This window comes from Eutrigla gurnardus (assembly GCF_963514095.1).
Source record: "Eutrigla gurnardus genome assembly, chromosome: 20".
Lineage (NCBI taxonomy): Eukaryota > Metazoa > Chordata > Actinopteri > Perciformes > Triglidae > Eutrigla > Eutrigla gurnardus.
This window is the reverse complement of record NC_139931.1, coordinates 7,191,772-7,218,178: the sequence shown is the minus strand read 5'-3', so window position 1 is coordinate 7,218,178 and position 26,407 is coordinate 7,191,772. Positions and strand designations below refer to the sequence as shown.

The 26,407-nt window shown below is 42.9% G+C and overlaps 6 protein-coding genes across 7 annotated transcripts; 3 read left to right on the top strand and 3 right to left on the bottom strand.

Annotated features, from left to right (window-relative positions):
- Positions 1 to 67: 67 nt before the first annotated feature.
- On the bottom strand, positions 68 to 2,794 carry slc25a19 (solute carrier family 25 member 19). The gene is made up of 7 exons (XM_084037227.1): positions 2,664 to 2,794; positions 2,144 to 2,305; positions 1,821 to 1,976; positions 1,566 to 1,736; positions 1,116 to 1,296; positions 896 to 1,026; positions 68 to 821 (listed from the first exon to the last, which is right to left on the bottom strand). The coding sequence occupies exons 2-7, from the start codon at positions 2,273 to 2,275 to the stop codon at positions 600 to 602; spliced, it is 993 nt and encodes a 330-aa protein (XP_083893353.1). The 5' UTR covers positions 2,276 to 2,305; positions 2,664 to 2,794; the 3' UTR covers positions 68 to 599.
- A 356-nt stretch (positions 2,795 to 3,150) lies between these two features.
- Positions 3,151 to 6,815, top strand: mif4gdb (MIF4G domain containing b). 2 transcript variants are annotated; one of them, XM_084036984.1, is made up of 6 exons: positions 3,151 to 3,261; positions 4,028 to 4,139; positions 4,264 to 4,373; positions 4,641 to 4,796; positions 5,038 to 5,130; positions 5,223 to 6,815. In XM_084036984.1, exons 2-6 carry the CDS (start codon positions 4,061 to 4,063, stop codon positions 5,448 to 5,450), a joined length of 666 nt encoding a protein of 221 aa, XP_083893110.1. In that variant the 5' UTR covers positions 3,151 to 3,261; positions 4,028 to 4,060; the 3' UTR covers positions 5,451 to 6,815. The 2 variants fall into 2 exon arrangements, with proteins under 2 accessions (XP_083893110.1, XP_083893111.1); XM_084036985.1 differs by lacking the exon at positions 3,151 to 3,261 and having other exon boundaries at positions 3,297 to 4,139.
- A 150-nt stretch (positions 6,816 to 6,965) lies between these two features.
- Positions 6,966 to 8,822, bottom strand: mrps7 (mitochondrial ribosomal protein S7). Its single transcript, XM_084036983.1, has 5 exons — positions 8,723 to 8,822; positions 7,794 to 7,985; positions 7,639 to 7,702; positions 7,373 to 7,540; positions 6,966 to 7,268 (listed from the first exon to the last, which is right to left on the bottom strand). The coding sequence occupies exons 1-5, from the start codon at positions 8,764 to 8,766 to the stop codon at positions 7,047 to 7,049; spliced, it is 690 nt and encodes a 229-aa protein (XP_083893109.1). The 5' UTR covers positions 8,767 to 8,822; the 3' UTR covers positions 6,966 to 7,046.
- Positions 8,823 to 8,972: 150 nt separating this feature from the next.
- gga3b (golgi associated, gamma adaptin ear containing, ARF binding protein 3b) lies at positions 8,973 to 14,286 on the top strand. The gene is made up of 17 exons (XM_084037277.1): positions 8,973 to 9,051; positions 9,505 to 9,589; positions 9,680 to 9,755; positions 9,824 to 9,922; positions 10,008 to 10,131; positions 10,207 to 10,310; positions 10,392 to 10,472; positions 10,556 to 10,693; positions 10,778 to 10,859; positions 10,947 to 11,072; positions 11,175 to 11,429; positions 11,662 to 11,744; positions 11,852 to 12,000; positions 12,156 to 12,439; positions 12,515 to 12,684; positions 12,811 to 12,921; positions 13,006 to 14,286. The coding sequence occupies exons 1-17, from the start codon at positions 9,012 to 9,014 to the stop codon at positions 13,114 to 13,116; spliced, it is 2,118 nt and encodes a 705-aa protein (XP_083893403.1). The 5' UTR covers positions 8,973 to 9,011; the 3' UTR covers positions 13,117 to 14,286.
- A 44-nt stretch (positions 14,287 to 14,330) lies between these two features.
- On the bottom strand, positions 14,331 to 19,635 carry nup85 (nucleoporin 85). Its single transcript, XM_084037278.1, has 18 exons — positions 19,486 to 19,635; positions 18,993 to 19,083; positions 18,731 to 18,887; positions 18,571 to 18,641; positions 18,376 to 18,489; positions 18,139 to 18,260; positions 17,882 to 18,016; positions 17,602 to 17,724; positions 17,325 to 17,456; positions 17,133 to 17,239; positions 16,933 to 17,016; positions 16,754 to 16,819; positions 16,509 to 16,660; positions 16,296 to 16,413; positions 16,010 to 16,110; positions 15,274 to 15,425; positions 14,679 to 14,780; positions 14,331 to 14,519 (listed from the first exon to the last, which is right to left on the bottom strand). The coding sequence occupies exons 1-18, from the start codon at positions 19,516 to 19,518 to the stop codon at positions 14,421 to 14,423; spliced, it is 1,959 nt and encodes a 652-aa protein (XP_083893404.1). The 5' UTR covers positions 19,519 to 19,635; the 3' UTR covers positions 14,331 to 14,420.
- Positions 19,636 to 20,349: 714 nt separating this feature from the next.
- LOC311031403 (small ubiquitin-related modifier 2-like) lies at positions 20,350 to 26,378 on the top strand. The gene is made up of 4 exons (XM_084037718.1): positions 20,350 to 20,486; positions 22,159 to 22,290; positions 23,870 to 23,941; positions 24,988 to 26,378. Exons 1-4 carry the CDS (start codon positions 20,466 to 20,468, stop codon positions 25,048 to 25,050), a joined length of 288 nt encoding a protein of 95 aa, XP_083893844.1. The 5' UTR covers positions 20,350 to 20,465; the 3' UTR covers positions 25,051 to 26,378.
- Positions 26,379 to 26,407: the final 29 nt, after the last annotated feature.

Sequence of the window (26,407 nt, the reverse complement as noted above, 5' to 3'; positions counted from 1 at the left end):
ACTCCACACCTATGGATCCTTCATACAGCGAGACACACACATTCACGCAGACTCCTCAGTTGTTATAAAAAAAAAAAAACTTTATTTTAGAAACAACAACCTGAAAGTGTTGGACAGACATGCAGGCACAACCACAGCCACGTTTAACAGTTTAACTCTGCAGAACAAACTGACTATACTCTTACTTAGCTGTGCATTTGGCCTCAAATTGACAGGATGTTTTTTTTCTCACCACAGTAAAAAATAAAATAAATACAAAACTCATGATTCTGCCTAAACACACACGACCGCACAGTCAAATACTCCTCTTCCAGTTTAATGAATGTCAAGAAAATGTGAGTCACCAAGTCAAAAAAGTGCAAATTTCATTATTTTGTTTTTTGTTTTTGTTTAAAGAAAGCAACCATTCCCCCTAAAATATTACACACATAAAAAAAGTAAATGCTTATACAACACATGGTGTAATGACAGCACAAAAACTAATAAAATAAGGTTATGTTCTCCCATCCTTCCATGTAAACCCGATAAAAGCTGCCGCCGAACATTGACCCAGTTGATGAATGTTTTGTGCCAGCAGAGAAGAAAGTCTGTTTATCTATTTATAACGATCTTCCCTCGAGGTCTTTGGTGAGGCCGTTTGTTCCCCGTCTCTCTTTGAGGCAACGCATGGCGTCGAGGAAAACTTCATACCAGAAAAAGGTGAAGCCTGTTGACAACGCAGCCTTCACGAGGCTGGGAGAGAGGCCTTTGAAGAAGCCTCGCACGCCCTCCTCTTTGGCTATTTGAACCATGCAGTCCACCAGACCGCTATAACTCCGCACCTGCACACGGAAAACAGAACGCTCACAGGCTGAACCCAAAATACGTGCTGCAGACGTGAAGCGCGTTACCGTACCTGTCCGAAGTGAGCTCTAGCTGCCTCAAACCCCCCCACCTGCAGTCTCTTCTTGAAGAGGTCAAAGGGGTACGTGATCGTTTTGCTGATCATTCCAGCTCCGCTGCCAGAGACCAGGCTCCTCAGGTGCCCTTGAAGGGAGACATAGGAAGTAATAAAACTTCTAAGCTGTATACGTCGTATGTGTGCTTAATGTGGTGTAATAAATCTCTCCACTGACCTCCAGAGTTTCTTGCGTCGGGTGGTGGAGCCAACAGATTCTTAAAGACGTTGTAGAAGAAAAACTGCAGCCCAGCATAAGGAAACACGGACATCAGTGTTGGACAGAGACCGCGGTAAAACGTCAGCACGCCCTCTGAGCGGCAGATTGTAGACACAGCATGACGCAGGTTCCTGTACACCTGAGGAGACCAATGAAGCATCGCACAGGAGTTTATTCATCAATGATCATTTATCTAAGTAATGCTACGGTAGCTAGCAGGCAAAACAATATTTAAGACTATTGAAATACTTCAAAAAAGGACATTTTTGCAGCAACTGAATTAAAAATGTATTGGATTTCTAATGGAATGGGGAACAGAATTGTTTTCCAATAGAATATACTTTTTCAAATCCATCAAAAAGCGAGACGAAAAAAGTACAATAATCCTGGTCTCCTATCAAAAACTACCTTGGTTTCTCCTTGAGCGGCAAAGCGTGTCCGCAGTGTGTCCAGAGGCTGGCACACCACCGTCGCAGAGCAGGCAGCCAAGCCGCCGCACATGAAGTGAACGCCTGCTGTCTGGCTGTCATACAGCGTTGACTTGTGGACTGCCTCCGTCAGAAACTCAAAACTGGCAAACTGCGAAGCACACGTACAAATAAATTAATTAAATCATGTACGTACAGCTTATCGTGTTAGTTTGGAGACATGTAGGGTCTCTACCTGGACAGCCCCGAAGCAGATGGAGAGGAGCTGTGCAGGGACGTGGCCCTTCCAGAAAGCAGAGAGTCCCTCCTCTGAATAAATGCACCGGGATGCCTGAAGTAATCCCCGGTACTTCCCCTCGGGCCGCTGTGAAGACACGCTCTCAATCTGCAGCTGTGGGGAAAGAAAACATAACGTACGGGAAGCAAGAGCACAATTTTCCAGGATAGATCAGCTGCTAAAATTTGATGACACACATTTTAAATAACATAATTCATTTGTGTGGCTACAAATAACTAGAACCTGGTTGGTTACAGCGGTGAGTCCTGACCCATCATTACCTGAAATCTGATTTTAAGCACATCCAAGGGGCTGATGAGGGCCCGGGTGACCAGCCCAGCAGCTGACCCAGCCAGGGCTGCCTCCTCTGGGGGGAGGGCTGGACCCTGAACCCCGGGGTCATACCCCACCATATCCCCACCGTGTCAGATTCCTGTTTAACACTGCAGAAGACATTATGAATTAATAGTATTTGTGTTTTGTAATGTACTTCATGCACATAGTGTGATACATATCGCTTGTCCATGTATCTTTAGTTACACAGTGGAGAGCTGGTAGTCTTCTCTTGCTATTGAAGTTATTACTGCATTGGACAATGGAGGACATGAACCTCTGATATTAATTATTCAAAACCTTTTTTTTTATTTTACAACACGCATTGGGGACCAGATAAAGTAACAGACAGAGTATGTAGAGGACATGCACTGGGACCTTGGTCTTGCTAAGCTAAGCTAACAACAACAGAGCAGCTGTTAACTTCGCACCGAGGCGCAGAGCTGCAGCGGGCAGACAGACACTTACCTTACAGTACACGTCCTTCATAAATACACCTGCAGTCACAGCACTGAACCCCGACACGTTTATAGGGCAAGAAAGGATTCTTCTCATGGATATCCTTCCGCACGTCACAAATAGCTCGCATTACTTCCGGGTTACGTAGCGCGGACTCCACCTTTCAAAGACGAAATATCGCGACGAGATTAATCACTGCCTTATTTCAACATGTTAGAAATCCCTATGAATTTAATTTAAACTAAACAAGAAACTAAACATTATGCTATGGTGATGTAGTGACGTTTTGCAACCACTAGATTTCACTGTACATTTATGTTGACAATACAATGAATTTCAGGTTAAAACATTCAGAATAAAGTTTTAAATTAAAGAGTGTAGGTAGTTGAGAATAGGGACGTTGGGGTCGAAACAGGCAGTGTTCGTTTCGTTTACAATATTTTTGGCGAGTAGAAGAGAGGAAGGGATTTATCTTGCCGTGATACTTCATCTTTGAAAGGCTGCCCCGAGTAGCGTCTGCTTACATCTCTCCGAGTGGTATGCCCGGCTTGGATGTAAATAATAGGAGTCAATTTTAGGTGTTTCATTCGCATATTGTTGCCGAAATGTAAGTAACAAGACAAGCTTTTCAGCGGGACATATAACGTTGATTAACATTAACCCGTTGCTCTCTTTTGGCGGGCGGCTGTAACGTAACGTAGCTTAAATACAGGTTAACGTTAGACCTAAAACTATCTCGTCTGAACACTTAACACGAACGCCAACGTTAGGTTTCTGCAATGAGAGGCACGCGAGCTAGCTAATGCTATATATTAATTAACGCTAGTTAGCTAATAGTGTGTTCACAATAAGACAGCAAAAACTGTGTTAACACTGCATTTACTCTTTACACGTGAAAAAACGTTAATGCTACCATATTTTGACGTTTAGCTAGCGTTAGTTATAACGTTGCTAACAGCAACGCTAAAGTTAGCGTTAGTAACTTGTAATGGGCGTGCAGGTACAAAGTTAATGTTGTCAATACCTCACACTTTAAAGGAATATTCTGTGCTGTTAAATCTGTTGATTTGGGGTTTTAGGTGCTATGTGGTGACCTTTCGGCCGACCGGGGTTTGCCCATGTAATCCCTCCTATCCCTCAGTGAATGAGCTGTGGGGAGCCGCCAGTTTGATGACTACAGGATTTCGTGGTTATTGTTGTCACACAAATTGTTCTGCGGCCTCTTGTCTGTCACGTTTACATAAATGTATTTCGGTGCCCAGGCTTGAAGCAGACCCTCTTTTGTGTGTGTGTGTGTGTGTGAAAAGTAAGCATTTATTCTCATTTATATTTTGACCCCTCTGAAATCCATTAAATCGTCTGCTCTTTTCCAGCTCTCAGGTGTGATTTGGGTGCTAACTTCTATAATGGAAAACACCACTGATGACTACAGGATGCAATCATTTGACCTGGACACACAGATGTTGCTGAAAACAGCCTTGAAAGGTTAGCGTCTTACTGTCCTCTTATTACTGGCTTGGCATCAATTCTTTGGTTGTTTTCACAACCTTTGCTGCATCTGCATGTTGTTGGGGAAAACGCACTCAAAATCTACTGTTGTTTCTTTCAGATCCAAGTTCGGTGAACCTGGAGAAGGTGTCCAACATCCTTGTGGATCAGTCCTTAAAGGACCAGGTGTTCAGCAAAGAGGCTGGACGCATCTGCTACACCATTGTGCAGGTCCATGCTGTTTGCTATTTGACCCTTTTTTTACAGTAGCTGCTGTCCACATTAAATTAATTGTATAAGACACCTAGCACCCACTAAGACAGTAGGGATTTAAGAACCAGAGCAGAACTGAAACATCTGATTAAGTCCCTCTAACCAAATTCTTAATCCTCTTACCTTATTAATGCCTAACTGGTAGTTTACACTGGAGCAACAGGAGGCTCTTAAGACAGCTTAACCCTGCGTTTCCTGACTCTTTTTTTTCCTCTCCTCGTGCAGGCCGAGGCCAAGCAGAACAACGGAAATGTGTTCAGGAGGAACTTGTTGAACCGCCTCCAGCAGGAGTTCAAGAACCGTGAGCAGACAAGGGGGCGCTCGCTGCAGGAGTGGGTGTGCTACGTCACCTTCATCTGTAACGTCTTTGACTACCTCAAAGTAAGTCACTGTTGCTTCCTGTTAACTGTTGTTTTGTGATGACCTTTGTGACGTTATTTTATGATGTTCATGTGCCTCTTGCTTGTAAGTGTGTAATATATCAGTGTTGAGCCTGGAAGGTGTGGCCCCACCCACTACTTTCACAGTGACTCAGGTTTCATCCTTGATAATGGCCATTGTTGTTGGAGTTGCGGACGGAACGCTGGTGCCTCCATTAAAGCTGTTTGTCTTGACCTTTTAGGTGAACAACATGCCGATGGTGGCTCTGGTCCATCCTGTGTATGACTGTCTGATTAGGCTGGCCCAACCAGATGCTCTAATGAACGAGGAGGAGGTGAGAAAGACTGTGTAGTTATTAGATATCATGCATGTGGGGAAATGTGTCTGTGACACCCCTCCCACTCCCATCCCCCATCCCCTCTGCAGGTGGACTGCCTGGTGCTGCAGCTGCATCGCATCGGAGAGCAGCTGGAGAAGGTGAACGGCCCGCGGATGGACGAGCTGTTCTTCCTGCTGCGGGACGGCTTCCTGCTCCAGGAGGGCCTGACCTCCATGGCCCGACTGCTGCTGCTGGAGATCCTGGAGTTCAGGGCTGGAGGCTGGTTTCTCAGCGGCACCGCCCACAAGTACTACTACAGTGAAATTGCTGACTAGGATTGTTTTGCGAGGACAAGGGAGCTGAGCAGCAGGTGCGTTGGCCAACCTTCAACGACCTTGGATACCTCTCCTTAATCACCGATGATTATAAAACCAGCAAATTCATGCAGGATAGCGACATCCTCCAGGAAAAAAACGTGGAAGGCTTTGAGAAGATGGCAGTTCATAAACTGTAAAAAGACTTTTTTTGCTTTTGCTGGATTGTTCCCTGCGTTTGATAATGTTACTGAGGTGGTGCCGTGGATGTGGAATGTGCAATAGTTCAAAAGGTGTTGAAGTTAAGTTAACGAGGTTTAGCCACATTCAGGTACACTTTGTTTTTAAGTTTGATTACAGCTTAAGGAGTTGAAGATATTTTTTATCTTTTTTTTTTTTTTATCATCTTGCAGGCATTCCTGTTTTGAGAAAACATTTCAAAGTCCTACTTATTTTTTTACTAAATCCAAAGGACTTGGAAAAGACATTCCAGTTAGATACAAGCCAATTTGGTCTTTGCTTTTCTTTTTATTGTTGTGTGACCAAATTTAATTGAGGATCCAATTATTTTGCATCATATTGACATTTTACAAAAAGTTTGAAATGCAGTTCAGAGGAATTTTTCTTGCCTAGTTCGTCCCGTAGGATTCCTGTATTACTGCTTAGTTACATGTCATTAGGTGAGGCCGTATCTTCAGATAAAGCGCTGTGTCTTAATTCAGGGACCTTCTTCTTTTGGTTCAAGCTCAAGATAAATAAGTCCAATAGATTGGTTACTTAAGACATCAAGTTTCAACTTGTGCCAATATAACAACAGCATAAGCTCTTATTTTGAAGTTGAGCTGCTGGAGGACAGCATTCGAAGAAGGACTCAAATCATTTACTGAAAAGGCAGGGATCCATTGTAGAGAATTACTGTCTCCTCTGAATCCAGCATCAGCACCTGCTACACTCCAGTATGCATTCACTCTCTTCAACCAAATGAAACACGTTCAAGATGTTACATCTCTGTGAAATGGCATTATTTTAAAAAAAGCTGGACCTGTAATTGTAAAAAAGCAATGCTGAATACACAATTGGCACACAACCTCTAATCAGTTCAGATTTAGGGTTATGTTTTTGTAGTTGTTTGAAGATTTCTGTACAAGCGCTGAGATTTTTCACCACCTTCAGACCAAGTTGACGAAACAAACTGAGGCAAAATGGGTTTAATGACGCATTAAACTGATTCTAAAGAGTTAAATTAGCTCCATTACTGACTGCAATATTTCTTTATATATTTTATTACACTGTTGCAACATTTTTACATTACTCAATTCCATGTTTATGGTTGGGTTGTACATTGAATTTATTTGTTCTAATAAATCTTGGAAGTTTTTCCTTTAATTGTGTGTTAATCGACCGCTGAGCACGACTTTGAGCACGTTTCTTCATACAAGAAGTGATGGTACTCCATGTTAATATGTCACTGTTGTCCTACAGCACTTTTTACACCATAGTCCTTCCACCAAAAGGATTTTCACGGTGTTCACTATTTACAAAAAGTGCTTTGAACAACAAAATGTGTCACTAAATCTCTCACGTCTGTCCAGTCTTTGAGTTTAAGTGTTTTTTTTTCTACCACCAGCGGTAGTGAGCGTAGGCTCTGTTGGCTTCAGCCATCTTGTGCAGCTCAAACTTCTTCTTGATGACGTTGCCCTCCTTCACGGATGCTGCCAGAAATTCCTGGGAAAGTTTTTCGTACATGTGCGTGCGTCGGTGTCTGTTGTCCCTGCACTCCGTGATCATCCACTTCATGGCGAGGTAGCGACGTCGGTTGTCCGAAAGAGGGATGGGCACCTGGGTGGGAACGGAATATAATTAGAATTCATTTTTATTCTGTGACGGCAAAATATTAACTGTTTCTGGATCTAACATGAAGAGTGATCTGCCTCGTCACTCACCTGGTAGTACTTTCCACCTTTCTGTATGCTGGCCAGGCCGACGACAGGCTTGCAGTTCTCCAGACCCTGGTGAAAGACGACGTAGGGGTTACACTCGATCTCTTCCTTCTTCCCTTCTGGAGCTTTGTGGTATTTCTCCACCTGTTTCCTCTTTATGCTCTCCAGGGTCTGGAAGCAGAGAGAGAGAAATCGTGGTAGTTATTATATTATTAAGCCAAATCTCTGAGCTCAGCTTTGAGACTGAGAACTGTGTTTTGAGATCTTACGTCTGTCATGATCTCTCTGGCCAAAACCTTGTTTCCATCCGTCATCATCATGTTGATGAATTTACTGAAAAGCAAAGACAAAAAAATGATCACCTGACACCAACTCTCACACGCACGGATTTGACTTAACGTGCACCATCCTCCGTTTGTCGTACCTGAGGACCGGGTCGCTGAAAACCGAGCTGGTGACTCCACTGGTTGCTGCCTTGATGGGTCGGTGTGCTTTGAGCTCCCGCTGCTCCTTCTCCTCGGCGCTCAGCTCCGACTCTGGTGTGCTGTAGGCCTCCTTCCGGACCTCTGGCTCCAGATAGTACGGGTTGTATCGGCTCCACCTCACCAAGAAAACTCTGCAAAAGTTTCAGTGTGTGAGAAATTAAAAATCAGCAGTCTTGATGAGTCGATCTACAGAAAACTAAAAGTGATCATTTTCTGGTTTCTTGTTTTGTTAAGGGTATTTCTTATATCAGTTTTGGACTGTTGTGCTGTCAGACAGAACTGGCAATTTTGAAGAGAATTTTTAAATTATTTTGTTCTGATATTTTTAGAAACCAAATTTTAATTATTGAAATTTTAATTTTTCAATTATTGTGACATTAATTGAAGATAAAATGTCAGTACTATTGTTTTGATTTTTTTCTTTGTAATTGTAATATCAATCAAATACAATTTCAGAACTTTTTGGATTTCAAGTGTGTGCATCAATTTTCTGTTCATTAACTGTTGTAGGATTTGCTCATTTTTCTCACTTTTATATCATTGTGTGCTCCATAGTTTAGGTCTTTGGCATTAAAGGTAACTTTGTTTTTTAAATCCTTGGAAATGTTAATAGTCTCGAGTATGTATAAGGGTGCTATATTATTAACAGCTTTAAAGACAATATAATTACTTTACAATTTAAAAATGTGTAGTGGCAGTGTCATAATGAAGAGCATCATTTATCGCAGGCTTGGTATTTAACATGTAACATAACGACGTCATTTACATCAGTGTTTTCATTCTGAATCAAATAAGAAGCCCATAAAACAGAAATATTAAATAGACAGTTAACACTACATGCAGAGTGTCTTTATAAAATCATAATTACCTTGGTGTCCAAGGTTTTAATAATCCCGAGATGGAAGCAGCCATCTTGAAAATGTGAGTGTCAGTTAGGACCCCGGTTTAGTAGCTCCTGCAGATGCCTTTCGGATATTTTTTAATTTAATAACATTTTTATTTTAAATTAAAATGTAGTATTAAGTAAGTATTATCATTTTTTCTTACAATAGTATATATTTTGTTGGGTTTTTTTAATCCCCAAAAAATAATTCCGATCAATAATTTTGGGTCTCGCGCACACGCTGGTGGTGACATCACGCGATGTTTTTAATGCTATGGCGTACCAGGAAGGGGAGTCGCTCGAATCCTGGCTCAGTGAGTGATAAATCCTGTTTTATGAATTAAATAATGGGGGTAATTAGCCGGATACGTTGCTCGGGTGACGGAAGGGGGGGCAGCGACTTTAAAATCCGCTAGTACGGAAGCGGTTAGCCGCGTCCCAGCTGATGGAGCGTCCTGCTGGACTGTCAGCTGGCTGCAGCGTTAGCTGGAAGGGTGGATAGCTTTATCATAACGCTGTCTGGGCCACATTTACCAGGTGGTCGTCCCTCAGCAGAGGTTAATACTACAGAAAGCAGACTCGTCCGCAGCACCGCTTATACAATGAGCTGTACATCAGTAATTACTAGAGGAAGAGAGAGGACTACAAGTGGTGCATTGTTCTGTTGATCACAATGAGTCATATTCACAGCAGGATGTGCATTCAGATGTACACACACAGTGCTGCACAAACACACCAGATGATGTATAAATGTCTCCCTCTGACAGATAAAGCCACCCATCCGACGAACAGACAGGAGGACTGGGAGTACATCATAGGCTTCTGTGATCAGATCAACAAGGAACTGGAAGGGTATGCATATGTTATGTATTTGCAAACCATTATTTTTTTTAAAAGTCACCTCCAGAAAAAGGGTGTCTCATCTGTTATGTCTCCTTGCAGTCCTCAGATAGCCGTGACTCTGCTCGTCCACAAAATCCACTCGCCGCAAGAATGGGAAGCTCTCCAGGCTCTCACGGTAGGAAATGCTTCACGCACCCTTTATCCCCCCCTGGACTGGCTAACTTAACCCCTGTGTGTGCACAGGTGTTGGAGGCATGCATGAAGAACTGCGGGAGAAGGTTCCACAATGAGGTCGGCAAATACAGATTTTTGAACGAGCTGATTAAAGTCGTGTCCCCCAAGGTAAGCAGGCTCCAAACAGGTTGACGTGAACAGGAAGGCGACTGTACCTCCTACCGTTTAAGGTTTAATCCCCTCTCGTTTCCAGTACATGGGCGAAAGTGCTCCCGAGAAGGTGAAACTGAAGATCGTGGAGATGCTGTACAGCTGGACCGTGGCTTTCCCCAATGAAACCAAGATCGGCGAAGCCTACCAGACGCTGAGGAGACAGGGTGTGTTGAGAACAGTGTAGATGTCGTGATTTCATGTGAAAAACGACGTCTTATTCTCCTCGCTGTCATCGCCAGGCCTCGTGACGCATGACCCGGAGCTGCCGCTGGACAGGACGCTGATTCCCTCTCCTCCGACGCGACCGAAGCATCCGGTGTTTGACAACGAGGACATGGGCAAGGTGACGGGTCGAACCACGTGTTCTATGTGCTGCTGGTGAAATGACGCCGGGTCTAAGTGTGTCTGTGTGGTTTGCTTTTAGCTGCTCGCTGAGCTTCTTCGCAGTAAAAACCCGGAGGACCTCCAGGAAGCCAACAGATTAATCAAAAACATGGTGAAAGAGGTAAGAGCCATATAAGCTTCTGCCAAGTAGATAACATATTATAATACTTTTTTCATACGTGACGTATGTTGTTATTTTGTCAGGACGAGGCAAGAGTTCACAAGGTCACAAAGCGCATACACACACTGGAGGAGGTGGGCATCAACGTCAAGCTGCTGACGGAGATGCTGTCCCACTACAACAAAGACAGCTCCACTGACTCGGACAAGGATATCATCAAGGTAACGCGTATAATGCTCAGCACAGCCATGTAACTAACTAGAGATGCCAACACACAGCATTCAAACTCTCCGTCTCTCTCCCAGGAACTCTACCAACGATGTGACAAGCTGAGGCGCGCCGCTTTCAAAATGGCCACCGAGACGGAGGACAATGACACCACTTTAGGTCAGTCGTGTTTTTCTTCGTCTGAAGGAGCCCGCTCGTGACTTTCTGATGGTTTATTTATAATATTTATAATCTGTAACTCCTCAGGTGACATCCTGCAGGCCAGCGACGACCTCTCTCGGGTCATCAACTCCTATAAGAAGATCGTGGAGGGGCAGCCCATCAACGGGGACAGCGAGGAGCCTCGCTCTACGGCGGGTCACGGTGGGAACGGTGAGAGATGCATTGTACATAAAAGGCGTGATCGGTTTGTTCTTCAACCATCCTGCCGTTGTGTCATTAATTCAGCCGCTGCGATCCATCTTCCCCCGGCAGAGACCACAGACACACTGATCGATCTCACCGGCCTCGACACTCCGAGTCCCCCCCAACCCGCCGCCGCCGCCCCTCCCTTCCAGGCCTCGGATCTCGTCTCCACCAATCCCGCGGCTTCCCCCATCCCCGTGCTGCCTCCTCCTCCCAAACGCCTGGCCGGCTCCCATGGCAGCCAGAGCAGCAGTCCGAGTCACCCCCCCCTGGAGAAACCCTCCACTGCACTCTCACTCCTCGATGATGAGCTGCTGTCTCTAGGTAGAGTATCTCCCATCGGGACTTATTGAGTTAAAGGAACAATTCAGCATTTTTGGTCACATGCTTTGCCTCTCAAACAAAACTGCAACACCAGCATTTTAAATCTCACTGAAAACATGTGATGTTATTCATAGCAGCTGATAAAAAGAAATAACTGAACGTTGAATGCAGTGATAAGAGGGAAACTAAATGACATAGATTGAGAATCTCACATGCCTGTATCTTGTTTCAGGACTGAACGACCCCCCGACCTCCCTGAGCAGCCAATCAAAACCCAAGCTGAACGAACTGTCCAGTCAGTGGACTTCCTTGCAGGTACATCCAAAATGGTTTGTGAGCAACTTGAACCAAACCACTAGCTCGTTAGTCAGCGTGTAACGGGAGAGGGCAAATGATCGATCGTCTCCTCGTCTCCTCTGCAGGCTCCGGCTTCAGGCCTAGACATGTTTGGCAGCTTGGCGTGTTCAGGTCCGGCAGCGGCGCCTCATGCTGAACCTGCTGCTGCCGTCGCCATAAACAGCCTCCAAAACCTGCAAGACCTGGCCATGATGGGCTTTGCAGACCACAAGAGGTACAGAGTCTCTCTTGGTGCCTGTATTTGTAGACATTCTGACAGGCTTGAGGATCTATTTTGTGTACAAAGTTTGCTTTAATACCACTGGTGCTCTTATTCAACCCGTCTAGCACTTTAAGGCCTCATAGAGATCTATCAAATGTGATTTTCAGTCCGTCCATCCACGTGACCAGAGGAAGCAGCTTTGGGATGCCGGCAGCAGCACTTCCCCTCATACCCGGGCAGGGCGCCCCCTCCTCGCCTTCTTTCCTCCAGGGCACGATGCCTGGCTCTCCTGCTCTGTCCCAGGCCAAGGCCCAGAGCCTGGGCTCCGCCCCGGGTAGCCCGCTGTTCCGCTCTCTGTCCCCCTGCCACCTTCCTCTGCAGGGCAGCCCAGCCAGAGCCACAGACGTCTCCCTGGGCAACGTGCACATCCCTCTGGAGGCCATCAGACCCAGTAAGCCCAGCAGAGAGGAGGGAGGGATGTTTTGCTGGAGCATGGATAACTGATTGTGTCCCGTCTTGTCTTCAGGTAAAGTGCTGCCCGTGACGGCCTACGATAAGGACGGCGTCCGCATGCTGCTCAACTTTGCCTCCGACTGTCCCCCCGGCAGGCCTGATGTGTTGGTCATGGTGGTGTCCATGCTCAACACAGCGCCCCTGCTTGTTCACAATGTGGTACTGCAAGCAGCTGTGCCCAAGGTAGACGCCTCTTCCTCTGTTCATTCATGTTTCATTGGCTCCTTTATTTGCTATGTTGCATGTTAGTGAAATCAAATAAGATTGGTGGACTTTGACATTAAATACCCCTTTTATATCATCTGCTAGTCAATGAAGGTGAAGCTGCAGCCTCCATCAGGAACGGAACTAGCACCGTTTAACCCCATCCTACCTCCAGCCTCCATTACCCAGATCATGTTACTGGCCAACCCAACAAAGGTAGCTGACATCATAACAAAGGACAGAAATACACAAAGAATTGAATACGCAACAATGCTAAAAGATCTTTGTGGGTCTTCACAGGAGAAGGTGCGTCTGCGTTACAAGCTGGCGTTCACACTAGGAGACGGTCTGTGCAACGAGGTCGGAGAGGTGGACCAGTTCCCCCCAGCAGAGACGTGGGGTCACCTATAGACGTGTGCAGACCAGCTCCATGAAGGGGTGTGTGTGTGTGAGTCCGCATCCATCCCAGAGAGAAAGGAGGGGAACCTTTCAGCTTCACATTCCTTATGGTTGGTACATTTTTTTTTCAGCCATTGTTATTCCTGGCAGTGAAACTAAAGTTTTATTTATACAGTGCTTGAATACTTTTCTTCAGATGGCTAACAAACTAAAGATATACACTGGCAAGTACGACAGCTGTGGTGTTTAAAAGTTGATAGAGTTAAGATAAATATTTTTAATGGATTTCCCCCTCCAAGATGAATATAACAGATTTGAATGTACTATAAATAATCAATGCATTAGAGCTCAGCTCCTGACTGACGTGATGGATTGCAGCATCACAAAGAAAACCCAAACCTCTACGTTTACAGAGCCTAAGATGGTGTTTTTATTTATTTATTCCTCTGGCTGAGCACCGTCTTAGTCCGCAGAAAATGTACTTGAAAAATCCAGAAATTTGAAAATGGGACCTAGTAGATGATATACAACATGTCCTCATTTTTACATGGTTACATGTTCTTCGGTTATACTTGTTTATAATTAGTGGACCAATAATATTTAGGTTGTGTGCAGCAACCAACTGCACTTAATTAAAGACATTTTTAAACTTGGGTTGTCTGATTCCAACTTTTATTTCATGTGATTAGTTTTCTTTTTGAAAATAAATAAACGGTCCACATTTCAGTCATGATTTTAGCAGTGGGTATCCATGTTTCTGTTCTGTATTTTAAAGATATTGGATCTTCCACCGAGTGTCAGTATTGGGAGTATCTTTCTCATATTTATTATTTTCTGTTCTGATATAGTATTTCAGTGCATCACTGAACCTAGAAAATGTGAACTGAACAAATGTAACTTTGGTGGAAAGGGAACTCGGTCACCAGGCAGACGGGATGAGTGTTAAGTTCCCTAAAAACAGTCCACCTGATCCTCCCTGAGGTCCCTTCTCTGGTAATCATCACATAGGACGCACAGAGAAGGTGTGCGTTTCATGTACATAGTGTGTAATGTATTGTTTGCTGTTTGACGAGTTATGTGAACATGTGACGTGTAGATTTTGGGAGAGTGTTAGGTCTGTATATACTGTATGATGTGCCATTTGTTCGCTACATGAAAAGAATAAATATTTCTTTCAATGGATGTCTGAGGTTAATGAACTTATTAAAAGTTTACAAGAACATACATCATGAAAAGTGTTTAATTATCAAATAGGGCATTTCGATTACTTGAACTTTATATACAATACAAAAAAAAAAGAGCTTTAAATGTCACACTCATGCTTCCACGGTTCCCTCCTTGATAATAGCCATGGCCAGATTCCTGGCCAGAGCGAGTCTCAGGAGCTCCACTTTGGTCACCTCTATGTCTTCATCCTGAAACAACACATACACTCACATAAGACGTGTGGAGGATTGTGAGTCTTTGACATTGACAACAGGGTTTTAGCTGGTGTATTACAAGCAAAACAATAAAATCAGAGCAGCACCTCCACCTACCGGAGTAGAAAGAAGGCTGTGTGAGGAGATACGCACCTGCATGGGCTTGTCTGGGCCGGGAGGTGTTGTGTTCAGTGAGGAGGTGAGCTCCTCCAAACAGAACATCAACTCATGGGTCTGGTCTGCCGAGAAGATCACCTAAACATTCAACAAACATAGTCAAAACTTACAGTACTGCAGTTCATATTTTGTTCATTTCAAGGTGCCCCCATACATAATTATATAAGTATTCTTAATAAAATTACATTTTTTCAAAAGAAGAGCACGATCCATTCTAAGATTTAGTCTTGAGACTAGTATTTAAAAATGCACATGCTCATAATCGCCACAGGTTTATTATCCATTCACATGCACTGAAGTAAAGTGAGCAATAAAGCACTCAAGGACAATTTGCCAGACAGGAATATATTCAAATGAACTGCTGTAAACCAGCTGAATTAATTATGCAACTAAAATTAGATTACACTGAATATGTGTCAGTTATTTTAAGTTACTTGTGTCTATCTTACACTCTTCAATAAAAGCCTGTCATACACTGGGATAGAACAGGTAGACTCATGGATTTTACTTGGTTGTATGTCATTACTGAAACAGTATCTCGTGACTGCACACTGTGTGCACGGTGGCTGACCTCCTTCTGCTCCAGCAGCGGCAGGGCGTCGGTCAGCAGAGTCATCCAGAAGCTCCGGGGGGCGATCTTGGCCGTCATGAGGGAGAGGAGCAGCTTGGCCGCCTCCCTGAAGCTCTTCTCTCCGTACAGCTTGTGAAACTCACGGTACTTACCTAGAAGTAGAAAGAGAGAGTCAGTTTTCAGACTGCAACACTGGCTCGTGTCAATACTTTGACGGCTACGATGCTAATTCTGACACAGACGTTATCACGTGGTATGAAAGCTGTTTTTTGCTTTGCTCCTGAATTTGTGCACATCAACACATCTTTCCAGTGACATAAAGCTTTATTATAAAATGCTCCCTTGCTCTGATCTCTATACTTTCTTAATAAATAGAGACCTACATACAAACTAACAGAGTTTAATAAAGTCTACAAAAGCCACTTCTTTGAATATACTGTAGTTTTTTTTTTTTTTATAAATGGTGGATCTATTTTTACTGATATTCTTCCAGTGTATCACGATGTCACATGCTGTTGCATTAAGCAGCACATATCTTTATTTATCTCTCCGAGTGCACACATGTCTCTGTGTCTGAGTCTCATGTGACTGCCTGAGAGAGACTATAAGGGAAGCTGTCAAAGAGGCAATCTGCCCTGAGTGAACGCCCCCTCGCTTGATGCACAAATTTAACCTCTGAGTCACACACTGAACAGTGCTACTAAAATGCTGCAGTACGTATTTTCCTTGACCATACCAAGGAAAGTGAGCCTGTCGCTCAGCAGCATGGCTGGTCCCAAGTTGTCTATCAGGTCCAAATCAGAGAAGGTGCCTCTGGCGCAGTAATCCTGTAGAAACCTGACACACACACATGATACAAGAGCATGCCTTTAATTACAGAATCACGTGTATTCAAAAAAGCCTGCAAAAGGCAAGAGTCCGAGGGTTTAGAAGAACAACACCTCTCCCTAAAATGGAAAAACATTTTTTAAAAAAGGCATCCCGACATCTTGCAGAATAAGTGTGTTCTTAAGGGAACTAACCTCTCTGAAATGAGTGTAGCGAAGGCAGCGTCTTTGGCTCTGATGCTCCAGGAGAGAGCAGAGCCCAGTCTGTTGTTCCTCAGAGCCCGCATCGCCATGATCTTACAGATGCTGCGCACTGGAAGAGGACAAGACATCAAAAAGGTTTCACTCCCTACCGCTATAATAATGTCTGCGTTTGTGTAATACAGGCCCAGAGAAAGAAAGCGCTACCTTGCTCTGACATTTGCCTCTGCTCGCAGATCCTGAGCACCTTGAGGGCTTTGCGCTCCGTGTCTAAAGGAACCCGCTCGATCTGCAGCTCCAGGTAGACACGGCCAAACTCTGGGCAGTTGTCGAAGTAGTCCACGGCCAACTGCCACAGACTTAACACAAGAAAACACAAGAAAACATCCTATACGATGACCTTTAACACAGCAATTAAATACACATAATTCAATATACTTCAATAACCATACCTGTGATGAGTGAAGAGACCAGAGGCATATTCTAACAGGAGGAACTCTCTCAAGTTGGAGCCAAAGCTAAACACACACACACACACCAGAATGACATGGTACATGTTAGATGAATAAAGTGTGCAATCTAGTTATCTCTGGATTAAAAGTGTACAAACACGGTTGAACAAAGTCCGTACTGTAGATTGTGAGACTGGAGGAGTTTGCAATGATCCAACAGATCGGTCAAATGGGCCACAAACCACCAGTTGTTGAGAGCAATGCTGAAAGAAACGTGGTGGAGAAATCAGGACAGTTATAGACTGTAGGCATAAACATGCATGTGGCTTGTACTTACTGTATATATGTATTTATAGATGGTTGTAATTCGCCACGTTACCTGCAGTCCTTGATGACCTGATGGATGTCGAACTCAAAGGCAGCCAGTAAGATGCTGTCCAGGGGCTCTGGGACGCTCCTCGAGTCCAGAAACATCGTCATGCATGACTGCAACACACACAGTAAAGAAACAGGCATGTAGTAGCAGTGACCAGGGATGCTGAGTGGTGCAGCAGCGGTTAGTGGAGTGTACCTGTGCATAGTAGTGCAGCTCAGTGGGTTTGACTGTGGGGTGACTGAAGAGCAGTCTAGTGACCAGGAAGTGGTACCAGGTGCTCAGGAGATCCTTGTGATCCAGCAACGTGTCTTCATCCCCCACTAGGATCTAAAATTACCAGAAAAGGTGTTAGAGTAACCGTGACACATGTCATGATTAAATGCCTTCAACAGGACTTCTCATTGCTGCTTATATACTATGCTATGGATGTAGTTTTACATATTCTTCAGCCAGGGCTACTGAGGGCTCTGACCTTGCAGATGATCTCCAGATGTTGGTTGCAGGCAAACGAGTTGTCCTGCAGGCAGCGGTCCACCTCCTCGTGCCAGTGTCTCCACTTCACATCGAACTCTGTCAGCGTCTGGTTGCCACCAGGCTGATGATCACAGAAAGTATAAAAAGGTGAAAATGAGATCAAACCATCCTGTGACCTAATTCTGGCCATGAAGAATATAAAATGACATGCAGATATCATCTTGCAAAGGCAGACTAAAACCACACAATGAGACAAACCACTAAAAAGATGAGCTTACATTGTAGAAGGGCATCTTGCTGAGCAAAGTGTCCATCAGCTTGTACATGTTCCTGGCAGCAGGCTGTAGGGTGGCCTGCTTCACCAGCATCTGTCTGGCTTCTTCCAACCTGCCCTGCAGCACATAACTCACCACCTGCACAGCCAGGATACAAAACATGTTATTACTGAGATTTCACCCTCAAAAGCCACAGCTAAGTGTGTAAGCAGCTTATATGGTTTCAAAGACATAATTGTGTGCGTGTGCGCTGCACCTACCACATCCCAGTAGTCATGGTGCTCAGCGGGACTCTCACTTTGTAGCACCTCTCTGGCCTTCTCATCCACATCTGCCTTGTGTAACCTTACCCAGTCTAGGAGGTGGAGCAACAGGGAACCGGCTGAGGACACAAACACAAACTGCTGACTTGTCTGTTTGGGGGATTCAAGTCAAGTTTTAAAATGTATTCAGAAATATCCAAAAGGAGCACTACATGTATAAAGTTAAACTCTTACCAGGAGCAGCATCAATGAACAGCACTTCACACAGATTCCAGATCAGTTCTATGGCCAACAGAATGGACACCTGATTTCCGTATTGCGTGGCCACTCCTGCATCTTTTGTAGAAACTGCAGAAAAAGAGAGAATTTGATCATCCGAGTAATCCCATTGAAGACAAAAATATTTAAAGGATATTTAGAAATTCTGACCTGCAACTTGCTGAAGCTCCTCCATACAGGCTCGTATCACAGATCTGTAGTTTTTACTGATGCTGACAAATCTAGATAGCAGGACAGAGACAAATCATGATGTGAAATCAGCTCTGCAGGTGCTTCATCTGCCTTTTATTAGAAATGTCGGTGGCCTTACTGGGGTTTTTTGTTCTTGCTGGGGAGGTCCTCTCTAATCGTCTGCAGGCCAACGAAGATGTGATGCGACTCGTTGAAGAGTTTGCGTAGAATGGGGGAATATATGTCCTCATCTTTCCTGACCTCGTGGACGAAGGGGCAGCCTGATCCTTTAGCACCTGGAAATCAAGGACAAGCAGCAATAACAGAGTAACGTCAGGTTAGAGACGGAGGACAGGAGCGTGAAAACAGAGGGAGGAGCTTGTGTCAATGTCTACACGTACCTGATGCTTTGTAAAGGGTCTCATATACAAGGATATCACCTGGACCCCATGCAAAGCCCAGATGCTTCCCATCACTGGCTGCAGGAATATTCTGCATTTAAAGAAGGGAGACGGGGTGATGTATTACGATATTATTGACCAAATAGAATTCCAGAAACGCTTGCAGGACATTATATAATAATACATTCATACATAATAAAATGGATAGGTTGTGTCCCGGGCATTATTTTTTCACATATTTCAGCCAAATTTCCAACGTTGAATTAAAATACTTTCTAACATACAAGTCTGATGTTCTTACAACGTGTACACTTGACGTATATAGTTAATAATCTTTAATGTGTCTGAGAAACGTTGTGGGACTTCCTGCTTATATAATAATTAAACTTCGCTAGACAGACTATTAGTTATGTTGTTGCGATACAGTTAGCGTGTTAGCAATGCTATCCAGTGGGGAAAAAATAGGGAAAATGAAGCTACAGCGGTAACTTACGGTGGTCGCCGGCTCAACGTCTAACTCCTCCATCGGGGGAACAATGTTAGCAACACGATAAAATATAAATTACTAAATATTCAGCTATAAACGCCCCACGCCATGAACTACAAGTGCAGTGCTTATTCGGCGCCTCATTCATTCGAAAGCCCGAACGGCGCAGATGTGATGACGTCAAGGGAGAGCTGGCCTTCCTCCTGCCTGCAGGGTTTCCACTCTGCTGTGTTTGTCTCATCATGTGGTGGTATTGTCCATAACTAAAAATTACACAATGAATAAATATATTAACGAAACGTGACCAGTAAATATTAAGGTTTCAGCAGCTTTTTGCACATGCAATATGGAAGCAATGGATGGCAAAACAAAATATATGTATATATATATTTATTATTTTGTTATCCTTCGACAAACATGCTTATATTTTCTCTAGATTACCAATTAGAGAACCGGGTTTTGATTTGATATGCATATATGCAAATTAACGCATTCTTTACTTGTAGAAACGTTGAACAATTTATTTGACATAGTAGTGTATCTTCATTTTCAGACAGAAAAAACAAGATGGCCACTGGGATTCTTGGTTTAAAAGGAAGGAGAAAGAAAAGTGCTGTTTGTGTGCTATACTGTAAATTGTTTATAACTGCCCCTTGCAGAAATGATGAGGGGTCTGCAGGGCGAGGAGGTGTATGTTGTGGGATTACTAAAACCTCTACAAACCCGACAACAAAAGGGGGAAACATCGCTGTGCGCGTGCATGTGGTGCTGAGTGCCACTGTAACGCGCATGGAGAATCTCCCGCCCATGCCCGGACTGCGCCTCCCCCCCACGTGATTTACCTGTGGCCATTCAAAGCCCGGCGCTGTGGACGCGCTCTGGCGCGGGGCCGCGCACGCATGGTCGAATTGTTTAAACGGGAACGAGTACGTGCGCGCACCCGTATTCTTTGTGTGGCAGCGTAGAGAAGCGCCAAAAGAGTGACCATGGCTGATGAAAAACCAAAGGTGAGTGTCTGCACATTGTATTAATATAGTGTTTTATCCCGCCGTGTGTGTGGCATGGGGGCTCGTAGGAAAAACACGTGTATCCCCACTTGTTCCGTTTTACACTGATAAAGTTGAGAGCTTAAATTCAACTCCAAGCTATACCTACTTTGTTAGACCGGAAGGTTTGTGAACGCGCATCCGCAGGCGCGAAGATCGCTGTCTGCTTTATGACACAGCCAACCAGCGAGCGGGTGTCATCCTCATGCACGCGTCTTTTTATTTACTTGTGTGCAGGAAAGAGAGAGAGAAAGAGACACAGACAGACAGAGAGAGAGAGAGAGAGAGAGAGGCTTATTATGTTAATAGCTACTGTGTGTTTTCATTTGTGCAAGTGGGAGGAACATTTATAGTGGTTTACCAATAAGAAGTGCTGTATGCCACTAAGAATTACAGTATTTGATCTCCATATATTTCTACTTATATTGGTCGACTGTGACTAACATTTTGAGTGAGGCTGCTTGTACTTTACTTGTCCATGTTTCGCTAGTTTCTACCTCTACTCCACTAAATTTCACAGGGATATATTGTTGTTTTAACATTTAATATTATTTCAGATTCAGATTATTCATTTAAATATAAATCAAATAATAAATGATTATGTTTTATTATGGATTAAGAAACCCAGCAGCATATAAAGCAGTAACAATGAGCTTTACCAGCTACAACATGAAAGTGATTAATAATTGCTGATGGTTCTTGGTCAAGCCAGTTTACCATCAGAAATGGGTTGCCACAGAGTCCGTTGCTGTTTACATTATAAATAAGAAACATAATGCGTCATAGTCAATATTTTGATGTCCATTTGTTTTGCTGATAATTTCATATGCATGCTCCACTCCAGCCCAGGCCCTGTCTCACCTTCAGTCTTTGATATTTTCCAGTTATCACTCCTTTATTGCAGACTAATTTTAATAGAATAAAATACCAATTGCATGGTATTCTCCACCACTCTCCTGCCATTAAATAAAAGATAATAATCCATTGATAAAGTATATATATTTCTGAAATGATGCATTATGGATTTTTAATTTTACAATTTGATCCAACACTTTTATACTTTTATTTACTTATGTAATTTCCACCACTGTATTAATTTCAATTTAAAGGCACTGAACAAGCTTTTATATTCAATAATATTTGTAACAGTTTACAAGTCAATGCTGTTTATGATGTACTAAAGGGGCCTTTGCCTAAGACTAGAAGTCAAGCTGGAATTCAAATCTCTATTGTCTCACAGTAATCATACTGCCCGACTTACTTACTGACACGTTGGAGGTGGAGTTGATACCTGAAAGCACCTGCTACCTGTTGCTCTTCATTTAACTGGATCACTGTGGATCCCTCATCTTTTATTTTTAATCCATTTGGGCATGCAAGAGTCAAACTGATGCTCCAAAATGGCAGCTCCTGTATTATGTTTGTAATAACAGAGTAGAATATGCAGTTCTTTCTATTAAGCGGTGACCTAGAAATTAATCGTGTTTGTAGTGAAAAATCTGCATATTTTCCTAAATTAGATCACGCCAATCATTTTTTTTGTTGGTCATCTAACTGATTTATCAGCTCTGGTTCGCTGCATGTCTGTGTGTTAACTGTTTGTTTCGTCCCTCTCTCTGACTTCATCCGTCAGGAAGCAGTCAAGACAGAAAGCAACGAACACATTAACCTGAAGGTAGCGGGTCAGGATGGATCTATAGTGCAGTTCAAGATCAAAAGACACACGCCGCTCATCAAACTCATGAAGGCCTACTGCGATAGACAGGTGAGCGTCTGCACACAGCCACCGTAGCTGATTGAACATTCATGTTATAGGTTTATTTCCTAAACCCGTGGTAAGAAAATGACTACGTTGTATTGGAAGGATTGCATTGCAGTGGCTTAGAGGAGTTATGCTGCTGCGTTATGCTGCATTTACATCATAAGGAAATATTCATGGATTTGCATGATGGTTTAAAATAAGATCTTTGAAGTACGCACGTGTTTAATCTTGTTTGAAGACAAAAAAAGGCTGCGATAAGAGTGATTATTTTCACTCTTTTCACACTCAGCACTCATGCACGTAGTAACTATTTGTGCCTTTGTTTTACGGTGTTAGCAGGGCAAACAAGTAGTTGCGTTCGGACACGTCCCACTTACCATATGTGGGTTTTAAATGGGGTTTTTAGACATGACGATATTACTTGACGACAGGTATTTACTCAATGGGGAGGTCCAAGAGGCTGTCTACAGCAGACGCATCGCTTACAAGCCAACTAAAGACATTGCAGTTTGCTAAAAGGTCAAATTTAAATGAAAGCCAGATGATGTTCACTGAAGAGTTATTCATCGTGGTCATGTCTTTTTTTTTCCCCCTCAAAGAGTTATTGTTCATAGTTTCTTGGCTATGATCCAGCTCTGCAGTCAGGGCTGCAGAGTCGATGCAAATGCTCCCTCGATAGCTAAACTCAGCTGAAGGCTTTACCTTTCTCTCTCCCCCCCTAACCAACACTAAGTCGCTTCTGAAGTTGTCCTTTGCTCTGCTTCTTGCTCTTCTAATCAATCGTTACCACGGGGATGAGTGGCAGTTTGTTGTCAGCTGTAATCTTGATTGCATGTTTGCAGGGCTACAAAAACAACCGAGCTATCTAATGAAAGGCAGCTTCTGATATTGCTCCTTATCTGAAAGTCAAATGAGGGTTCAACTCTCTGGAAGAATGGAAACTCCGCGTCGTCTGTCCCTTCGACTAACGGCGGGGCGAAATAAGACAATAGTTTGTCGTGTAGCTCGTTTTTAAAACCGCAGTGAGAAGCAGATGTTTTTCATTAATCCTTTTATTTGTGTTTCACTGCAAGAGAGAACAGAGCAATGTTTTTTTTAATTATGCCTCAAAGGCAAAATGCTTTAAAATGTTATAAATGTAAGATGTAGAGATGTCCATGAAAAGATATTGTGCTGCTTATAATTTACACAACAGATGCATGATAAATGCTTAGAATGGGATAAATAGGCCAAATTTAATGTGTGTGTGTGTGTGTGATTATAATTATAAAAGTAAAGTTTAAAGTTCTGAGTATGTTTTTACACTTTTTAGTTGTTCTCTGCCTGTTAAGCACTTTGCCACTTTGCCTTGAAATGTTTGAAAAGCACATTGAGAATCTTTGCTGAAGCTGCAACTCTTCCCCTTGTGCTGCCGTTATTCCCTTTAAAAAGCGGTTTCTTCATCTGAGCAGTCCTTAATTGCCTCCGTTTGGCTGTGAAACGATCGACGAGCGGGGGGGAAAGTCTGTCTGTTTGACGATTTATTGAAACGAGTGGGAGTCTTTAATTTATAACAGTGGTTTTAATGCGTTTGTGTCTTCAGGGACTGGCGATGAGGCAAATCAGGTTCAGATTTGACGGCCAGCCAATAAATGAGACGGACACACCATCACAGGTAAGTGTGATGCCCTCGGACAATGGGCTGAGGTGACTCATCAAGGAAGGTATCATATGTCAGATATTCTTTTATTTCATGGGGAAGGTCATTTTGGGGCGCTTCCCTTTTTTTCTCTCTACATTTTAATTTACAGTATGAAAGTTATGCTGCTCTTTTACACACAGTAGTGGACGAAGGCAAAGGTGTTGCCATAGCAATAAAGAATGTTTATCCAAACGCACAACATTAATAGTAGGAAAATGCTTGCGTTCTCTTTCTCTAGTGCTTATAAATAGATTAGATTTTTTTTAATCTGGCTTTTTATCTTGACATTTTAACAACAGGGTGTGCCAAATAACACACATGGCGGTTCTAGTTAGTCGACAGAGCTGTAAAACTGAGTTTCACAAAGAAATCACACGAAAGCACCACTTTTAAAACCAGTGTTGACCAGAGATGTGCTCAGAAGTCATTCAGCATGAAGAAAACATAACAAACGAGCAAAGAGGTCGACCAAAACCAGAAAGAAAGGATTACATCAGCCCACAGTGAGGGAATGTCTGTCGGCTGAAGCCAGACACAGACGCACCAAGTCTTCACGTTATCACTGTTGAGGACGTGCCGACATTGGGAGCATGTAGAAGCCTCAGGCTGTCAGAACACACCTGATACAGTTGCGTCAATTGTTCGCTGGAGTTGCGACACCGAATTTGAATGTTTTGGCATTTTAATGCAATGCCGTGCGAGGCTGGCATGCACACTGTTTTTTGTTTTGTTTTTTTGCTCCAATGGTGCCATTTTGCCGATGCAAACAAGGAATTTGAGTTTGAATAGATCTTATTCTCAGGCTTGTTGACAGGACATGTCCTCTCCCCTCTCTTTGTACAATAAATCTCCTCTCACTTTACACTCTTTGCTTCGTAAAGCCAATTCATCTAATAAAATAAATGCACACGATGCAGACAAACTATGTATGAAATGAAGCAGTTTGCCCAGAACTTCAGGCTTATTAAAGTCATGTGACACATGTTTATATAACTTTTATTTTCTCTCGCTCTTTACAGTTGGAAATGGAAGACGAAGATACAATTGATGTGTTTCAACAACAGACGGGAGGTCTGATTTAATCGACCAGATGCTTCTGCATTTTCTCCCGTCACACGACCAACCTTCCCGGCCTGTGTCACACAGTGGGCCGCCTCTTTGCAACTTGTCCTATTGTCTCAACAGAGCTCTACGCAGAAGAAGTGGTCATTTCATCTGCACTACATGCAACTGCTGTATAGTGTTTTAATTCTTGACCATGTTACCTTTTCTGTTTTTGTACATAAACCAGCAACCAGTTTTTATTTGTTCATGCTGTATTACGGTAAATGTTAAGGACTTCTTATCGCAGGGTTGCAGACAGACAGGACTGGAGATGGTGAGGATTAATACAACGGACTTTACCGATCAAATGCCAATGAGCGAGGCTTGGTGGAACGGTATTATTTTTATCACTGAGGAAACAGTAAACTCAGTGTGGGAATGGCTCTGTATTGTCATTTGATTTCTGTTATCTTCAGAAAAATATATTTCATTTTCTACATTTTATATAGTAGTAGATGTGTAGAGAAATGTTTGACTAGGCTCGGCTTCATATAAGGGGAGACTGAAGAGATGTCTCGGTTAAGGGGAGACTGAAAACCAGCACTGATCCTTTTGCTTCCATAACATCACAACCGGTATGTTATAATCCAACATATACTTTGGTGTTTATTTGACTACACTTTGTCTATTTGCATCAATACATTTTTTGCCTAAATTGACCAAATTTGAGCATTTGATAATGCATGATTTGCATATTTAAACAAATAATTTCAGAAAACTTGTAGTACAAAAAGTATACAATTGGGTGAAATTTCATGGTGATATCTATCAGTTAAAGATTGTTTACCTTATTCACGGTAGTGTCTTTGAAATGTATGGAATTGTACAATAATACGACATATAAAGGCAGTTTCCATAAAATTATTTTTTTCTCATATTAAATCTCCACTTCAGTAGCACTTTCCAGCTTCATCCCCATCTATATTTTCAAGTATTTTACAGATGGGCTTGTTCATACATCATTCAAAGCCTGAATTTTAAAATAATTTATTCTTTAAAACATTTTACTTTACAGCTGAACCTGGCTTCATCCAATATTCAGATTTCTGTTCTGGAAATACATGCAAATGATGACATATTTAATAAGAATAATGGCTCATTTGCATATTTAAAAATAAGATTTCTGAAAACATGTAATGCAAAAAAAGAAAATTGCCTTAATGTATGTCATCAACTTGGGAAGTTTCATGGTGATATCTTGTAGTTAAAACATGTACCCTTTTCACCTGGGGGTGTCTCCCCTTAATTAAACATCTGTATTGTCTACTAAGATGCCTGTTGAAATAAAGCTATTGTTTTTTCCACATTTCAACTAATTTTTTCTGGCTTTTCCAG

What these genes read in the sequence shown, in the direction of transcription:
- mif4gdb (XM_084036984.1), top strand. Translation starts at nt 4,061, where the DNA reads ATGGAAAACACCACTGATGACTACAGGATGCAATCATTTGACCTGGAC. An exon ending in TCTGCTACACCATTGTGCAG is followed by an intron (nt 4,374 to 4,640) that starts GTCCATGCTGTT and finishes CTCCTCGTGCAG; the next exon opens with GCCGAGGCCAAGCAGAACAA. An exon ending in CTCTAATGAACGAGGAGGAG is followed by an intron (nt 5,131 to 5,222) that starts GTGAGAAAGACT and finishes TCCCCTCTGCAG; the next exon opens with GTGGACTGCCTGGTGCTGCA.
- LOC311031403 (XM_084037718.1), top strand. Translation starts at nt 20,466, where the DNA reads ATGGCTGATGAAAAACCAAAG. An exon ending in TGGCTGATGAAAAACCAAAG is followed by an intron (nt 20,487 to 22,158) that starts GTGAGTGTCTGC and finishes TTCATCCGTCAG; the next exon opens with GAAGCAGTCAAGACAGAAAG. An exon ending in AGGCCTACTGCGATAGACAG is followed by an intron (nt 22,291 to 23,869) that starts GTGAGCGTCTGC and finishes TTGTGTCTTCAG; the next exon opens with GGACTGGCGATGAGGCAAAT.
- mrps7 (XM_084036983.1), bottom strand. Translation starts at nt 8,766, where the DNA reads ATGGCTGCTTCCATCTCGGGATTATTAAAACCTTGGACACCAAG. An exon ending in TTAAAACCTTGGACACCAAG is followed by an intron (nt 7,986 to 8,722) that starts GTAATTATGATT and finishes AAACTTTTGCAG; the next exon opens with AGTTTTCTTGGTGAGGTGGA. An exon ending in TTCAGCGACCCGGTCCTCAG is followed by an intron (nt 7,703 to 7,793) that starts GTACGACAAACG and finishes TTTGCTTTTCAG; the next exon opens with TAAATTCATCAACATGATGA.
- nup85 (XM_084037278.1), bottom strand. Translation starts at nt 19,518, where the DNA reads ATGGAGGAGTTAGACGTTGAGCCGGCGACCACC. An exon ending in ACCATGACTACTGGGATGTG is followed by an intron (nt 18,017 to 18,138) that starts GTAGGTGCAGCG and finishes CTGGCTGTGCAG; the next exon opens with GTGGTGAGTTATGTGCTGCA. An exon ending in ATCTGGAGATCATCTGCAAG is followed by an intron (nt 17,457 to 17,601) that starts GTCAGAGCCCTC and finishes TGGTAATTTTAG; the next exon opens with ATCCTAGTGGGGGATGAAGA.
- slc25a19 (XM_084037227.1), bottom strand. Translation starts at nt 2,275, where the DNA reads ATGGTGGGGTATGACCCCGGGGTTCAGGGTCCAGCCCTCCCCCCAGAG. An exon ending in TGCTTAAAATCAGATTTCAG is followed by an intron (nt 1,977 to 2,143) that starts GTAATGATGGGT and finishes CTTTCCCCACAG; the next exon opens with CTGCAGATTGAGAGCGTGTC. An exon ending in CTAGAGCTCACTTCGGACAG is followed by an intron (nt 822 to 895) that starts GTACGGTAACGC and finishes TTCCGTGTGCAG; the next exon opens with GTGCGGAGTTATAGCGGTCT.
- gga3b (XM_084037277.1), top strand. Translation starts at nt 9,012, where the DNA reads ATGGCGTACCAGGAAGGGGAGTCGCTCGAATCCTGGCTCA. An exon ending in TGCAAGCAGCTGTGCCCAAG is followed by an intron (nt 12,685 to 12,810) that starts GTAGACGCCTCT and finishes ATCATCTGCTAG; the next exon opens with TCAATGAAGGTGAAGCTGCA. An exon ending in TACTGGCCAACCCAACAAAG is followed by an intron (nt 12,922 to 13,005) that starts GTAGCTGACATC and finishes GGGTCTTCACAG; the next exon opens with GAGAAGGTGCGTCTGCGTTA.